Source organism: Panicum virgatum, chromosome 5N (genome assembly GCF_016808335.1).
Source record: "Panicum virgatum strain AP13 chromosome 5N, P.virgatum_v5, whole genome shotgun sequence".
In the NCBI taxonomy this organism is placed as follows: domain Eukaryota; kingdom Viridiplantae; phylum Streptophyta; class Magnoliopsida; order Poales; family Poaceae; genus Panicum; species Panicum virgatum.
Window position 1 is genome coordinate 11,417,838 of NC_053149.1, and position 18,450 is coordinate 11,436,287.

Consider the following 18,450-nt stretch of genomic DNA (forward strand, 5'->3'; position numbering starts at 1 on the left):
CCATGCCTTCAAATAACTGATGGTGTACTGGTAAGTCTGCTCAATGTGTCGAATAATCATTTTTGGCTCATAATTTAGGTTGTCCATAATAAACCCATACATTTGCTTTGCAACAAAGTCGCATGATATATTGCGATGCGAGGGAATAACTTCTGACAGCAAACAAGTGTGCTCTGTGACAATGGAACATTTCCAGTTTGACTTCCATTTTCCCTTGAATGCATGTACTCGCCATGGACATCCAGCATTCACACACTTCACCTCATATTCTTTACTGCCAGACTTCACGACTCTGAATTCTCGTTTCAATGAGATTGCCCATAGTCTCACAGCATCTTTTACGGCTTCAATGTTTGGATATGTTGCACCTTGCACTACCTCATTCCCTCTGTACTCCCACTCCTGATTTCGTACATCTTCTGCGATATGACTGCCAAAACCATGCTCTTTCCACTCTTTTGGCAATGAGTACTGCTCGTCATCAGATGAGTCCTCATATTCTTCCATCTCTATTGCGGTTTGGTCTTCTGCCTCCATCTCGTCCACAATGCTATGTATCCTCTCTCCCTCATCAGCAAGGCCCTGTGGTCCCATGTTTTGGTTCTCTGTCTCTTCTGACTCATCTTGCTCAACATAATTGGTCTCTCTTCGAATACTCGGAGTTCCTTGATCTGCACAATGTTGGATTTCATTTTGTGTCTTATCCCGGATTTGAACAAGAATGGCCAGAGGCCACCCACGCTCTAGAGCTGCTTGCATGTACTTCTGCCAGTCATCAGTGCTGTGTATCATCATTAATTCCCATAATTCACTTTCTACCTCCCAATTAACAAGAGACTGGACAGTGATCACATGTGTCAACGGATCAACATGGAACCCACGCTGCAGCCACTTACATATGGAACCAAAACTCCTTTCCAGAGGTTTATCTATGCCGCTAGATGTGCGCTTCAAGGCAGAAAGATCTACTCCATTTGGCCCATACATAACATTGTATTCACCATAAAATACTTGAAACTGCATTTTGCTCGACATATCTGTATATCACATAATACTTATCGAGTTATACTCTTTACTTCACTACCTTATTCAATAATCCGTAAAAACTAAGTATGGAATTCAACTATAATGTATAAGTATTCATAACTACGTGATGACTCTCGAATTCTATACTGCATATGCCAAATTCTATTCTAAATCATAATTAATTTATAAACATGTCTCTAATAGAACTGCAATTGTAATAATAAATGCGTAGAACTAATTTTCTAAACTAATTTACTACTACGTAACTACAAACTAAAGTATCATTGAACTCCTACTTAAATGGATCTACTATAGCACTAATTAAATTAAATTACTCATATTTAAATACGTAGTACTTAAATATAACAATATTTAAACTAAATGTACTAACCTGCAGATCACAAGTGCTGAATCCGGCAGGGCTTCGCCGCTTTCCTTCTCCTCACTCCTCTCTTTTTTTCTGGATTTTTGGTGGAATTTTCGGGCTCAAATGAGGAGAGAAGGGGAGGGCTGGGACTTTTACAAGGGGGAGACCCCGGTCGCCCGCGCGGGGGGGGGGGGGGGGGGGGGGGGCGACAGGCCCCCCGGTCGCCCGCGGGGGGGGGGGGGGGGGGGGGGTGGGGGGGGGGGGCGACAGGCCCCCTGCCGCGACTGTGGGCCGGGCCCAGCGGCGGTCGCCCGTGGGCCGGGCGACAGGCCCCTGTCGCCCCCCCAACCGGCGACAGGGCTTGTTTTTTTTTTCTCCAGGGACTTCGTTGCAAATTTGAAAAAAAAAATTACACATTGGGCCTGTCGCCCTATGGGAGGGCGACCGGGGTATATTTTTGAAATTTTTGAAAACTGACATATATTTTTGAAATTTTAATTTTTTTTAAATATAAAAAAGAAAAAAGTTCCGACGACAGCAGGAGGAAAAGAAAGTGCACGGGCGGGCCCAACAGCGATTCATCATACAGTATTGAGCAGCCGTAACAGCTTTTCTTGTGCCATGCAGTCATATCATCAGTTCTTCTCCACGACCATAGCCTTGTTTGGTATTCTAAAATTCTAGCGCGCACATTTTCTGAAAAAAAAATCTCGTATACATGGTGTACTAAATAATGTTTATTTGCAAAAAAAATTTAGGGATGGTGTAACTTTTCGCGATGAATCTAATGACGGTAATTAATCGATGATTTGCTACAGTGATGCTACAGTACCATCATCTAAACACGGGTCACTAGCGCGGGGGTTTTGATATTGGTTTTGTAAACTAATTTTGTTTGACACCATAATTAACAGTCAAAATATCACTATTCACTAACATGCTGGAAATTTAGCACGTTCCAAACAAAGCCCATAAAATTTAGTCATGACCAATTAATCAGCAGAGAACGTAGTTTAGGCTCGTGAACATTCTAAAGATATACTGCGTGGGTTGATAATTCATTATCTACTCGCTTACAATTTTTTTTCCAAAAAATAGAATAAACAAACACATCTTCGATTCATCCGTAGGTCGTAAACATATTAGTCTCGAATTTGTTCTACTGAAATCCATACCATACGATAAGCTTACGATAAGCTACTCCGAGTGAAGTGGCGAATCGAGAAGGATCTGCAAGGCCCAGGCGTGGATGAGCATGCGCACATGGTCCAGTAGTACTAGCTGGATCATGACGAGAGGAGACAGCGAACCTACTAGTAAAGGGCGCGGAGCGTGCGGTGGTATGATCGATGGTGATCCGATGGCACACAATTCTAAATTTTGATTTCCTGAGAATCAGGATTCTGAGATAAATCAGCTGCTCGGAGAATCGGTTATCTAGATAAACTAGGTGTTTGACAATCCTGATTATTTTGACATGATTTTTTTAGTTGAGTGGTAAATATCTGAAATGCCCTTGAGGCTGATGATATCTCATTCTTTTGCTGAATACAAGTAGAATTCAACAATTCTTTTATTTTTTGAGTATCTTGACTAATAAATTAGATCAAATAGATTAATATCACAAATAGACCACTAGATGTAGCAGCACTAATTTTTAAACTAATTTATTCTTCCCTGGCTTTTTCTTTCTTCTTTGTTTTTCCTCTCCTCCGTTCATCTTCCCTGGCGCTCCATCTCCTCCTTGGCGTCTCCCCTCTCCGAGGCGTCGCGCGGGCCTGGGGCAACACAGGGTCGGCGACGCGAGCAGGACGCCCGGCGGCGCCGCGCGTAGGGCAGGGAGCGGCGCAGGGGCCCGGTGGCGCAGAAGACCCCGCACGGCCGCACCATCTCCTTCCTCCCGCAGTATGAGCCGGCCGCCGCCGCCGTCGGGCCCCTTCTGCAGGAGGGACTCCGGAGGCGCCGATAGAGGAGGGGCTACGCAGGAGGGCGCCCGCGGTGGTACAGGGGGCGGCGCAGGAGGGGAGCAGCGGCGCATGAGGGGGGCGGCGCCTAGATCTCAGGGAGGACGTGTATCGGAGGGGATGGGAGACGGGGGAGGAGGGGTATCGGGAGGAAAATCGGCTCGCTTCTCCCGTGCGCGAGTTTTTTGACGCGGTGGGGAGAATCGTCGTTTACGTTGTATCTGTGATTCCTGGAGAAGCTGCGACCCAAATAAGCGAAAAATAATCGACGCATTTGGGTGAGATTCTCGCTTATTTCCATCCAGAATCGGATTATAATCGGAAACAAACAGGGCCAATGCAAGGTGGTGCCGCGCCATGAACCGTATCGTCAATTGACAGCTACAATACTGTCACTGTCCACCAATCGGTGCATGCACATACAAAGTGACCGTGGACCAATGCACGAAGAATCCCGGCCTGGCACTGTGTGTCCGATCGATATGATTAGTTAGATTTGTGAGGAAAAACTCAGCTGCAAACCAGCTAAAAAGCTGTGGGACGTACAAAATTTCTAACCAACCAAACAGCAACTTTTGTTTAATAGCTGAGGCGTGCCCCCACGTTCGGCGTGGCTCGCAGTACTGGCGTGTGCAACCAATGCAAGTATATATACCGGCCCGTAATCAATATAGATCTGTTGACCTGATCACCGTGTGTATCGTGATTATATAATACAGAACATGAGCGTTTTAAGGACAGTTTAGTAAATCTTGATGTAATGATCTTGAGATAATTGTATTTCAACTTCCCATTTCATAAAAAAAAACTCTCGATCATGATCGAACCACGGCTACTTGAGCACCCCCATGACATCCCCATGACAAGCATAAGTTTTTACCCTCTTTCTTTTTAAATATATTTCCATTTCCTTTCGTAATATCGGAAAAAAAACTATAGCAATCAAGCTTGTATTTTTTCTTCGGGCTAAAACAAACAACAAGCTTTTGAAAAATTTGCATGGTATAACTAGACATATTTATTTGAACATCGTGTTGGACGACCATAGACATGGAAAAATCTTGGGTAATAAATAGAGCTCTGTTGGTTTTGTAAATTTGCAATATCTATACCATATCATACCATTGCTTTTAGTCTTTCAGAAACTCTTGAAACCTCTATGCCGATTCTTGGGCTAAAGGCCTGCACGCAGTTACACAAAGGAAGTGCAATATGTATATCAGAAGGCAGGCATACAAGCTTCTAATAAAATAGCAGTTAGCACCACACTAATTGAGCACTCCGTATTTAACTGAATTTTTTTCAGCACCACTTTGATTTCTAGAAAATCATCCATGCACATCAACCCACACGTGAGGGACTCTTTTATCATATTATATGTGTGCTTATGCAGTGGCGGAACCAGGATTGAGTTGAACCGCGGGCCGAGTTTTAAATATAGTTGTGACAAAAACCAGACGTCGACAAACTCATAGTTCAAAAAATACACGAGAACATAATGGAAGATCAAAAGATACACGAGAACATAATGGAAAGATAGAAAACATACAACAAGTGTCATCGCGAAGTAGTATATTTATTCTTCTTCAATAATTTTTTGAGCTTCTTCAGCAATTTTTTGGGCCGAACCCCGGGCCATGGCACGGGTGGCCCGGGGTGTACATCCGCCACTGTGCTTATGTAAACTGGATTTATTTTGATTTACAGATGGCTGGCAAAGTGCAAAGTACAAAAAGGGGCTCTATAAATCAACAGAAAGATAAAGTAACTAAATAATCATAGGTGCTTCATAGTACAGTATGTAGAGCAAATTTTGGTAGAGACAGAAAATGACAAGAACGGATGAGTGGTTTTTTTTTTTTTTGCAATGAGAGAACATATCAGAAACAGTATCCTTCTGGAAGAATCGCTGTCACCTCTAAGATGCTAGGGAAAAGATTCCGTCAGAAATGACAAGGACAATGAAATCATGCACATATAATTGACGGGTCTATCTCATGTGTCTTTTCCAATACTCTCCTTCTCCTCCGCTACACGGAGAGAGAAAATGTCCATGCAAAGCCTGATGTTTATGAGAACCTTCTGCACACCTACTCATCTGATGCATGTCCTCTGTATTGCTCATTCGTATTTTTTATAGGATAAAGCATTATTATTTTATTACTACATTTTTATATGATACAATATTGATAAGTAAGTATTTTAACACGAATTTGATATGATCAACTTCATATAAAAATAACTTTTTAATAGAGAGTTTATCATGAGGAGCGAAATTGGCATCGAATGAACCATTCAGGAATAACTACCGAAAACTTTATTAATATATTAGTGGCTTTCAGGCTTTCCACAGCACGCAGGCACTGCTGGACACTGGAACTGGAAGCGTCTACTCTAACTGTTCCTGAAAGTAGATTAATTACGCTGGAAACTAATAACTGATGGGTGTATCTGCAATATTCGAGAGACTTCTATTGCTTTAAGATTAGCATGATACCGAATTGAAGCACACCTTGATGCATTATATATTGAATATATATATATATATATATATATATATATATATATATATATATATATATATATATATATATATATATATAAGATTAGTAGAAGGGTTACACTACTACAGAATAGGTCTTTGTTCCAAGCCATTTGTCCCGGCAGCCTTTGGGCCCGGGACAATATGTGGCTTTTGTCCCGGGTCCAACGGCTAGCCGGGCCAGCGGGGGACAGGGGCCTTTTGTCCCGGTTGGAGACACCAACTAGGAAAAAATGGGGGCCTTTTGTCCCGGTTGGTGTCTCCAACCGGGACAAAAGGCCCGCGTACCCTTTTGTCCTGGTTGGAACCACCAACCGGGACAAAAGACCCCCCATTTTGTCCCGGTTGGTGTCTCCAACCGGGACAAAAGGCCTTGGCCCCCCCCTTATCCCCTTCCCTCTCCCCCCGCCCGAGCCATTCAGCTCACTTGTTTCTTGCTGTTCTCGGCTCGGGAGAGAGGAGTTCTTGCTTATTTCTTCACCACATTTGTGAAGATCTTTGATTCCCCGTCCATCCATCGGCGCTAAAGGTTTGGGGCTTGTTTTTCTCTTCTTCCTTGGCTTGTATAGCTCATTTCATGCTTTAGAAATAGAGAAAATGTGTAGCTAGCTCATTTTCTTGGACATTTAGCTAGATTTGCATATGTAGGGTGTGATTTTCTTTTAGATTTAGATGAGTATGTGGATAGTAGAAATTTTTAGAATGAGTGTAGACACTTCATGTGATGTACTTGTATACATGACCATATTGTGGATAGTTTGTAACACCCCAGTGTTAATTGCGATGCTAATCATGTGCTTAACCCGCTAAATATGGACTTAAGCTCATCGTTAGCATTAATCGAGTTCGCGTGGTAAAACATTGTTTAGCCGCGTTCGCTCTCGTTTTTCTCCCTAATCCGAGCTTCGAATCAATTTTCGCCCAAAAGCAAAGTTGTAGACCTTCTATCCCTCTACAACTTTTATTTTGACCAAATTTTATGTTCCCATATGAAATTTGGAGTTTTGGGCAGTCAAACTTTGATCAAAATCATTCAAACGAGTTCAACATTGGTATTGTGCATCCCCGGTTAGTCAGTGCACCGCCGGCCATCGACGTTGGCGTCGCCACGCGTCGTGCCGACGAACCTCGCCCGTCGTGCTCCTGCACCGTCCTTATCCGCACGGAGTCGTGCCCGTTTTCGCCTCCCCGTTCCCCATTCCTCACCCCTGTGGAGCACGCAGCCGAGCTGAGCACGAGCAGGCCGTCGCCGGTGTCCTCCGGCCGTCCTCCGCCGCCATCCTCGCTACCCCGCTCGATTCTCCACGCCCCAAGCCGCTCCACCTCGCCCACCATCTCCTCCGCCCGTTTCAGAGCTCGTTTGAGCGAACCCTAGGCCGAATCAGCGCCTGCGCCACCGCCGGCCGCCATTGCCGTCGCCGGAGCTTCGCCCCTCCCGTCGAACTCCCTCTCCCGGCCCTCCTCAGCTCGAATCGAGCGCGCGGTGAGAATCCTCGCGAACTCCTCCTCCTCACTGACCTTTTCCCCCGCGGAAATCGCCGCCACCATCGCCGGCTCACCGCCGCGCCGCCGGCTCACCGCCGCGCCGCCGCGGGCGCTCTGCGCCGCCGTGCGCGCCGCCGCGGAGCCGCCCTGCGCGGGGCCGCAAGGCGCTGCCGCGTGCCCCTAGGCCGCCGGGCTCCCCTGGCCGTGGCCCTGCCCCGCCTGTCGCCAACCGGCCTCGCCGCCGGCGAGGAACGCCGCGCCACCGCCCCTGCCCGCGAGCAGCCGCCGCCCCTGGTCCTTGCGCCGCCGCGCTCTGCCTCGAGCCGCTGCCTTGCGCGGGCTGCGCCCGCGCTGGCTCCTGCGCGTGGGCCCGTCCGCGCCGCCCCGCTGGCCGGCCGGCCCAAGCCGCCGCCGCGCGCGCTCGGCGCACCGCCGGCGGGTGTGGCCGGGCAAACGGCAGAGCAGAGCAGGGGAGAGCGCCCCCGTCCCCTCTCTCTCTGTTTCTATGGCGAGTGGGGCCCGCAAGTCAGGATTTTAGGGTAGTTTTATTTCTTTTTGTTGATTTTTGCTGAAATCTTCTAATATTCATAGAAATTCCTAGAAAAATCCTAAAAAGTCAAAACCAGTTGCATTAGCTTCGTAATTTCATGCTCTATTTGATAGAACCATGAAATGGATAGTTTCATCACTTATGATTGATGGTTTTGTTTGCACTTGTTTAATGGTAATTGAGACCGAGAGCACCTCCTTTCGGACTTAAAGTTGAACTGGATCTGATCAATGCACCCTCCCGTATTCTTTGATGGAGACACTTCAGGCTAAAAAGAAACTTAGAACCAAACCCTGTCGCCGCTTTCCACCATCCCGTTAAACCCTAGTTGAAGCGGCTGTTGGTAAAGTTTTGTCCGTGCAGCCTTTTGTGAGTTTTGCATTGTACTGCATTGTATTGCGTTGCATCATTTCATTAGTTTCATGCATGGCATATTTTACTCGTGTAGACGCTGAAACCGACGTCGTCTACGAGCTAATTGCCGAGCCGGTCCAGGAGCCTTTCGCAGGAGAACCGCAGCCAGGAGAAGTTGTTAATCAAGCTTCCGGAGAAACCACTAACCCTGCTGACCTGCAAGGCAAGCCCCGGTGCATAACCCTTAATTTCAGTATTCAATGTTTGTTATATATTTTATTGTGCATTTAAGTTTCTAGGAGTTGATTGGAACCTTAGATGCATGATCCCTAGGTTTCCTCTGTCACTCTACTAGTATACAGGTCGTTAGTACTGCAATGCTTAATTAGGATTCGGTAGAAGACGAGTGATTCCTGTCACTCGTGAGATATAGGTCTTGTTACTTATGAAAAAGTTACTGGAGTTTGAATCTTTGAGAAAAAGAAAGGAAAAATGGAGACCGGGCGGAGATGGATTGGTTATGGATATGGAAGTTATGGAAAGTGAGCCTCCGCCTGTGTCGATTGAGGACCGTACCGTTGTTGGCACTACTGATTGAGGATTGAACAGTACTAACCGCATGCCGGGAGTAGGAGGTAGTCGAAACCGGTAAGCTCAGTACCATATGTGCACCGGTAGGCGGACTTGATACTGTCTTCACCAGTGGAGCTAGTATTCAAACTCATGGCTGACCCTTCGTTGGTATCGGTGGGGCTAGCAGTCCCGGGTCGCAGGGCAGTTCGCCTATTCGGTGTGCATATGTGAAGGGTTGGTGTGTATAGCCCGACGGGGTATATACTTGCCGTGTTGGTTAGGTCCACCTTGCAAGGTTAAATCGAATCGATTCGCCGTGACTCGCGGATATGAGAACCTTGATCTCTCTGTCACATCGTAGTAAAGAAGTGGAATAAGTTTGAACTGAGAATGTTTGGCTGTGGTAATCTGAAAAGATAATGTGATCAACCATGCGTGCTCTAGATGTTGGTGCAAACCTAGTTGGTACCTGATAAATTTAAATTGAGCTAAAATACTGAAAGTAAGGATTCACTGTTAGTAGCTTTTCAGCAAAATAACTCCAGAGCCAAACAGCTTTGCATGTCTAGATAATGGGCTAAGTATACCCATAGACGGGTAAGTCTTGCTGAGTATTAGAATACTCAGGCTTGTTGTTGCCATATATTTTAGCAGGTTACGTTCCGGAGGACTCCGAAGAGATCTATGCCTTGTGGATCGGTCAACCACTTCCTCCGGGTTGGTCGGTTGAGTGGGTCCCGTCTTCTTCGTGAAGTTCGGGCAGGTGAGCCTCACATCAGTGGGTAAGGTGTGAAGCTCGTCTTTGTCTGCGACGTTGGTTATCGTATTGTTTTGAAGCTTGTTTTAAACTCTAAATTACTTTCCGCTGCATTTGAACTCTAAGGTTTGATTTGTAAAACTGACTTGTAACCACTTGTTGTAGTTTAAGTTGGTGCTTCTGTTAAACTCGGGTTGAATGACTTTAAACGCTTTTGTTGCTGGTAATCATCTGTGCTCGTCTTTTAGCGAGAGTTCCTGTGCAATCGATCCTGGTTACAGTAGGCGGTCTGAGTGTACGGGTTGAGTGCAGTAATTCTGGTTTGAGTTTAAGTGTTAATTATTGCACTTGATTGGTATTATTTGGACCGTTCTGTGACATAGTTGATTTTTGTATTCATGAATGAATTCATGAAATGAGTATATTAGAATTTTTTGTATTATGAATGGATTATTCTGATACTCTAGTGATGTAATTATTCAGGCTCACATTGAAACCATCTTTATTTCGAAACAAGTATACGTCGTTAATCTCCATCCAACGGTGATGGCACTACCTTTCGGGAATACACTATGCGCTATAAGCACGTCGCGAATCGGTTGGTCGCATCACCAGCACTTCCGATTGATAAGAAGACAGTATCAACGAGCATGCTGCCTGTGCCAAGTGATGTGCCTATTAATCGTAAATGTTGGTGCTGCGACTGGCCGATTGGTGACATCCTTGTACCGCACCGTGTCCCCCCGAAAGGCAGTGTCATCACCGCAGGGTTGAGGTTAATGACATATACATTTTCAGAAATAAAGGTTTATTTTTCTTCTAGAGGGTTTCTGGATATTGCAAAGAGTGTACTCCTGGAACTGAAGGGTGTCAAAGTAATTAGAAGTTATAGAGAATTCTTTCAATTAATTAGAGATTTCTTGAGGATTAATGATACATTTCGTTTTTTTATATGATTTCATTGCTATTTGCAAGAGTTATTAATCTGATCATTGTAATTGTAATAGTAAATAATTTTTGCATTGTAATGGTAAGAATTTATAATTTTGTGGAAAATAAAGGTATTTTTCAGTAAAATATGGCTTCAGCAGCTGGAGAGAGTGGCGCCGGTGGGGGTGATCGTTGTCCTTCTGGAGAGAAGGGCACAACTCGAGTAGGTCGTTGGTCCAAAAAACCTAGTGCTTTTCATAGGGCAGCGCTCCGTTATTTGGAAAAAGAATATAGAGAATGCATGGCAAGGGGCGAGGAACCTCCGTTTGATCTTGAGGATTTATTGCGGCGTTACGGTTCGTCACCACCAAACTCAGAGGTTTCAGCTCCGCCATCTTCTTCTGCGCCAGCAAGAAATCCGTTAGAGCATTCTGCGTTCCAACGCAAGGACGGTTGAAAACCTATGTGTTATTGACCGAATTTTTAAATTTCATGTATAGTACTCCTTTGTTAAGTTCTGTAATGGATTAAGTACTCCTTTTAATTAATCAAGATGTATGATGGATATTGCATATCTTTTAATTATTCATGTTATGTTACATTTAGTTTAATTTCGGTTTGATATATTTTATTTATTCGATACGTGTAAAGAATTCAAATCGATTTATTTAAAATGCAGATGGACCGGCAATGGATGGACAATGCTGACCGACGTTCGAAAGAATTCATTGATGGCCTGCATTATTTTTTGTCTGTGGCTGAGGCAAACAAGCGTAATGGTTTTATGTGCTGCCCGTGTGTTCATTGCAACAATAACAATGATTACTCATCTTCAAGAATCCTACACAGCCACATTTTCGCAAATGGTTTCATGGAGAAGTATGTTTGTTGGACGAAGCACGAAGAACAGGGGGTTACCATGGAAGACAATGAAGAAGAAGATTTTGACGACCACTTTCTCGGGAATGCTGGAATCGGTGCATTCGATGACGATATTCCCATGGAAGAGCCCGAAGTAGATGTAGCAGAAAATGATCCCAGCGACGATCTGGGGCAGTCATTGCACAATGTGCAGGCAGACTGTGAGAGTGAAACGGAGAGGTTGAAATTCCAGAAGTTGTTAGAGGACCACCATAAGTTGTTGTACCCAGATTGTCAAAATGGATTTAAGAAACTTGGCACCACCTTGGAGTTGCTGCAATGGAAGGCAACAAATGGTGTATCCGACAAGGGATTTGGTGAATTACTCAAACTTGTGAAAAAAATTCTTCCTAAGGACAATGAATTGCCTGCCACAACGTATGAAGCCAAACAACTTGTTTGCCCTTTAGGACTGGAAGTGCAAAAGATACATGCATGCCCCAACGACTGCATCCTCTACCGAGGCGAGTACGAGAATTTGGATGCATGTCCCGTATGCAGTGCTTTGCATTACAATATTAGAAAAGATGATCTTGGAGATGTCGAGGGGGAGCCTCGCCGGAAGAGAGTTCCTGCGAAGGTCATGTGGTATTCGCCTATAATACCACGTTTGAAGCGTCTGTTTAGAAATAAAGATAATGCTAAGTTGATGCGATGGCACAAAGAGGAACGCAAGAAAGACTCAATGTTGAGACACCCCGCTGATGGGTCGCAGTGGAGAAAAATAGATAGAACGTACCCTGAATTTGATTTGGATGCGAGAAACATAAGGTTCGGTTTGAGTACGGATGGCATGAATCCTTTTGGTGAGATGAGCAGTGGTCATAGCACTTGGCCTGTGACTCTTTGTCTGTACAATCTTCCACCATGGCTCTGCATGAAACGAAAGTTCATCATGATGCCAGTGCTTATCCCAGGTCCAAAGCAGCCTGGAAATGATATTGATGTGTACCTAAGACCATTGGTCGAAGAACTCTTATTGCTCTGGGGCGATGAAGGTGTACGGATGTGGGATGAATACAAACAGGAAAACTTCAACCTACGAGCATTGCTGTACGTAACGATCAATGACTGGCCTGCTCTTAGTAACTTGTCAGGACATTCGAACAAGGGATACAAAGCATGCACACACTGTTTAGATGATACCGATAATATATGGTTGACTCACTGTAAGAAGGTTCTATACATGGGTCATCGTCGGTTTCTTCCCATCAGGCATGCGGTACAAAAGAAGGGCAAGCATTTCAAAGGCCAAGCGGACCACCGAACAAAACCGATGCACCGTAGTGGTAAAGACATCTTCAACATGGTAAAAGATCTAGAAGTTATTTTTGGAAAGGGATCTGGTAGCCAACCTGTTCTGAACGAAAATGGAATGGCGCCCATGTGTAAGAAGAAATCTATATTTTGGGAGCTACCATATTGGGAAGTCTTAGATGTTCGTCATGCAATTGATGTGATGCACCTCACGAAGAATTTTTGCGTCAACCTGATAGCATTCTTGGGAGTGTACGGAAAGACAAAAGATACAGTAGAAGCACGTCAAGAATTGCAATGTATGGAAGAACGAGATGCCTTATATCCACAACAGCGAGATAATGGACGACAATACTTAAGTCCTGCCAGCTATACTCTTAGCAAGGAAGAGAAAGAAACCATGTTTGACTGCTTGAGCAGTATAAAGGTTCCATCTGGATACTCATCCAATATAAAAGGAATCTTAAATATGGCAGAGAAGAAATTTACAAATCTCAAGTCCCATGACTGCCATGTGCTTATGACCGAACTTCTTCCGGTTGTGCTGCGGGGGATTCTACCTGATAACGTCCAGTTAACCATCGTGAAGATATGTGCCTTCCTCAACGCAGTTTCTCAGAAGATAATTGACCCGGAGAATTTGATAAAGCTGCAAAACGATGTGGTGCAATGTCTTGTTGGCTTTGAGCTGATATTTCCACCATCTTTCTTCAACATCATGACACATCTTCTAGTGCACCTTGTCAAAGAGATTGATACCCTCGGACCAGTATTTCTACACAACATGTTCCCATTTGAAAGGTTCATGGGGGTACTCAAGAAATATGTTCGTAATAGAGCTCGTCCAGAAGGAAGTATCGCCAGTGCCTACGGAACTGAGGAGGCCATTGACTTTTGTATTGACTTTATTGATGACCTTAAACCGATTGGAGTCCCTGAATCGCGATATGAGGGGAGACTAACTGGAAAGTGTACATTAGGAAAGAAATCTTATGTCTGCACAGATGATTTCTCATTCAAGAAAGCGCATTATACGGTTCTTCAACAATCATCCTTGGTTGACACATATATCGAGGAACACAAGAAAATTCTGCTCTCCAATTTCCCGGAAAAGTCTGAGGCATGGATTACACGTGAGCACATGAACACTTTCTGCAACTGGTTGCGGAAGCATCTAATGCATAACATGGATATAAGTGAACAAATGTTCTTATTGGCTAGGGTACCATCTTGGAATATCTTAACATAACAAGGGTACGAGATAAATGGAAACACATTTTATACGATAGCCCAAGATAAAAAGAGTACCAACCAAAACAGCGGTGTTCGTATGGATGCCACGGACAATAATGGAAAAAAAGACACATATTACGGCTACATTGAAGAGATATGGGAGCTGGATTACGGTCCCAATTTCAAGGTGCCTCTATTTCATTGCCAATGGGTTAAGCTATCTGGAGGTGGGGTAACAAAAGATGAGTATGGGATGACAATAGTTGGTCTCAACAATCTTGGGTATAGAGACGAGCCATTTGTCCTAGTCCAGGATGTCGCTCAGGTTTTCTACATTAAGGACATGTCCAGCAAGCCAAAGAAGGGGATAAACAAGCAAAAGGATGAGCCTAAGCGACACATAGTTCTATCAGAAAAGGGAAACATCGTTGGAGTGGAGGACAAGACAGACTTGTCAGAAGAATATAATAATTTTGTTGCCATTCCACCTTTCGAAGTAAATGCTGATCCATGCATCCTGCTAGCCAATGATGCTCCATACTTGCGCCGTGATCATAATCAAGGGACATTTGTGAAGAGAAAGTCTGTTACCGCTAATCCTTCATGTACTTGAATCATTTTATATTATTGTATAAAAACATAATCGTAATTCGAATACTTTTATTATAGATGTACTGTACAATTATACTTTATGTGTTATATATATTATTTTATATATTTTTCACTTAATTACCAGACTCAATTATAATTTTCATTTAATAATGGATTACTCAACTAATTTTATTTATTTCATGAAATTACATTCACATTAACACACTATACTCTCTCACTAACACACACAATCTCACTAACACAAACTATCTCTCAAACTCACACACTACTCATTAATATCATGAAATTGCTTAATTTTCTCTAAAATTCACTTTTTAAACGTTAATATCGTGATAGAATCCACTTTCTGTCGAAAAACAACAGTTTGAAAAAATTTGTTCACCTAATATATTTTTGCATGGTCAAAATAACAAATATGATTTCAAAAAAGTTAGATATTTCATTGACCCAATCACTTGAATGAAAATTAATTATTTTTGTTGCGTGTATCAAGTTTATATAGAGATAAGAAATTTTGTTCCATAATTTTTGGAATCATAATTTTATTAAATGAATTAACAAATGAAAGCCAATTTTAAAAGAGAAGTAAAAAAAACAAAAACAAACATAAGATTAGGCAGGAACGAGGGAAAACGGGCCCCTTTTGTCCCGGGTGGTAGATCCACCCGGGACTAAAGGTGGGCCGCGGGCTGGGAATTTTCCCGGCCCGCCAAAAATACCTTTTGTCCCGGGTGGAGCCACGACCCGGGACAAAAGGCCCTTTTGTCCCGGGTGGTGGCTCCACCCGGGACAAAAGACCCCACCATTTTGTCCCGGGTGAAGCCACCACCCGGGACAAAAGGGCCTTTTGTCCCGGGTCGTGGCTCCACCCGGGACAAAAGCCCCCCACCCCATATATTTCTTCCCCTCTCCCCCTTTTCCAACACTTAGCCATCTCTGCGCCACCGATCCTCCTCGCCGCCGTCGTCCTGATCTGCTCCGCGCCGCCGTCATCTCGCCCATCGCGCCCCATGCTCCGCCGCCGTCCCCGAGTGCCGCCCGAGCTCCGCCGCCTCCACGCCCCGGCCGCCTTGGACGACGACCCCGCCAGGCCACTCACCGGTAAGCCGCGGCTGGCCGAGCTGTTCGCCGCCGCACGCTGCGTGTCCTGCTCGCGCCGCCCCTGCCACGCTAGCGCGAGCACCGGAGCCGCACGCCCGTACTGGTGCTCGCACCGCTTCGCGCCGCCGCCGCCTGGCCCCACTGCCGCCGGGACAGCCGCGCCGCGCCTCCCCTGCTTTGCGCCGCCGCTAGGGCACGCCGTCGCCGTCCACCCCGCCGCCTCGGCGCGCGCGGGCCCCGCCGGGCCGGTGCCAGCCATCCGCCGCCGCGGGTCCCTTCTCCCCTGCGCCTGGCACGCCACCGCCGCTGCGGTGTGCGTGGCTGGGCGGGGAAGACGCCCCTCCCACTGACCAGCGGGGCCCGCTGGTCAGTGGAGGGAGTAGGGGGAGATTTTTCTTTATTTGTTGATTGATTTTGGCTGAAGCTTGTAAAATCCGTATAAAATCAAAGGAAAATGGGAAAAATATGAAATAAATTTTGTTAGATTTGTTAGAGTAAGATCTATGGAGGAAAAATATCCATGATGGAGAAATGACCTCTTTACCCCTGTAAAAATTTGCAGAGAACTCCTAGCGTCCGCCATCCCAGCCCGGACCCCGCCGCGCGAGCCCAACGTCCCCGAGCGCCGCCGACCTCACGTCCAGAGCCCCGCGTCCTCCGGCTCGCCCCGCCTTCGCCTGTGCGCGCCCTTGCTGTACGTGTGCATAATTTTTACCGGAGCCTATAAACAACTAGAGTGAAATCATAATTTGTTGTTTAGAGTGAAATCATAATTTGTTGTGTAAATAAAGGTATATTTACAAATTTTTAAATGTATGAATGTGTATGTATGTCTGTATGTGCAAAGTGAGTTTAAATTTCTTTTAAATATTTCATGTATATTTCTTGAATTACTTAGAGAATATTTCTTGACTTCATCCATCGATCGTTACTTAGTGAAAAAACCGTCTAGAATATTTCATATATAGATGATTTCAAGTTTATTTCTTGAATTACTTAGAGAATATTACTCGACCTCATCCATCGATCGGTACTTAGTGAAATTATCGATAGAATATTTCTTTTATATTTCTTGAATTTTTTAAAGGGTTTTATTTGTATTCATATTTTAGTTACGATGGACCCGCGACACACAGACGCGGAAGACGAACAGTTCCTGTTGAATATGATTGGCGAAGGTCAAGGAGATGTCGCTGAACAAGCTAATGATGGTAGCAATACCGACATATATTTGAATATGTCCGGTGATGGAATTGAGGCACCATCTACTCAGGATGACGCTGCTGCTGAACAAAGTGCTAATGTACATATCACAACTATACTTATTTGTAGTGACAATCATATTTTCATCTGAATCTATATGAATACTATGAATGTTTTTTTATAGCCGTTTGGATCATCATCGCAGCAGAAAAAGGCGAAGCGAGGCCCAACAAAAAAACTGGAAGGGCGGTTCATTATAACGAAAGTTAGTCCAGATGGCGAACCGATCGCTCCAGAAGCTGCCACCAAAAAATTCATAAGACAATCCGGATGTATTGTCAGGGACCACATCCCGATCAGCTTCAGGCTCTGGAAAGCTTCCAATCCAAGCGAGGAACGGGATGCGGTACCCGAAAGTGAAAAAGAATGGTGCTGGCGGGAGCTTAAGAAAAACTTCACGGTTCCAGCTGAATCCGAAGAGATCTGCAAGCGTTGGACCCTGAGTAAGATGGCCGAACAGCTGCGATCATTCAAGAAAATTTTGACGAAGAAATATATCAAGACCGGGACCACACCCGTATTTACCGGCGAGCTCGAAAAGCTCAGGGGTCACTGGGATGCATTTGTGGAATACAAGTCTTTAGAGCTTGGGCTTCAGAAGGTGCAGAAGGCCAAAGACAATGCCTCGAAGAAAGTGTACCATCACACTCTAGGCCAAGGAGGCTACAAGCTTGCAGTACCCAAATGGGAGAAGATGGAGCAGGATCTGCTTGACAGAGGCATCCAACCTGCGACCATGAACTGGCCTGAAAGGTCAAGGACCTGGTTTTATGGTCACGGGGGAAGCTTGGACCCATTGACTGGTGACTTCATCTATGGGCCAAACATCCAGGGAGCAGTCCAGAGACTACAGGAGGCCATACAAGCAGCGGCCGAGGGAACATTCCAGCCGGATAGAGAGAGGGACGAGCTAACTTACGCCCTTGGGAATCCAGAGCATCCGGGCCGCACAAGAGGCAAAGGCGTGGTTCCGTGGAAGTATGGGTTCAGGGATTACATTAATTCATATAGAAGCCGACAAAGAAGAAAGAATTGTGAGCGGGAGCACTTGCGAAGGCTAGAGGAATGGCTCATGTCACACGATCAAAGACTGGAGGAAGAGGTTCAACGCCAAGTGGCCGTAGCAATGAGCCAGCAACAGCAAGCGCAAACGGTGCCTCTAGAGCCTAATGTCGCAGCCGATCACCTGTCTCAGCGGAAAAGCAGTTGCGCTTCCACAGACGTCGCCGTCGCCGAGCCAACGGGGATCCAGGCCGCATTTGAAGCGTCGGCCCCGCAGCGATTTCCAGTGGATGAGATCACCCAGCGGACATCTTGTGACCTGCAGACTGCCGTTAAGAACTTAATGTTCACTGTTGCGTACGGTACCGCCATGCCAACCCAACCAGGCGACGTTTACCACGGGCAGCAAATTCAGCCTAGATACACAAGAGTTGGCGTGGAGTAGGTGTGCCAGGGTTGGGAGACGCTCGAGCTTGATATTCCTGGAGGCGATGGGGAGAGGACACTAGCAGA

The 18,450-nt window shown here is 45.3% G+C and overlaps 1 protein-coding gene across 1 annotated transcript in view; it reads right to left on the minus strand.

Annotated features, from left to right (window-relative positions):
- Positions 1-4,281: 4,281 nt before the first annotated feature.
- Positions 4,282-18,450, minus strand: part of LOC120674553 (transcription factor bHLH167-like) — a 29,017-nt gene continuing 14,848 nt past the window's right edge. Inside the window, exon 5 of the mRNA XM_039955718.1 lies at positions 4,282-4,539. Within this exon, the coding sequence (XP_039811652.1) occupies positions 4,474-4,539 (66 nt within the window). The 3' untranslated portion in view covers positions 4,282-4,473. The remainder of the gene's footprint in view (positions 4,540-18,450) is intronic.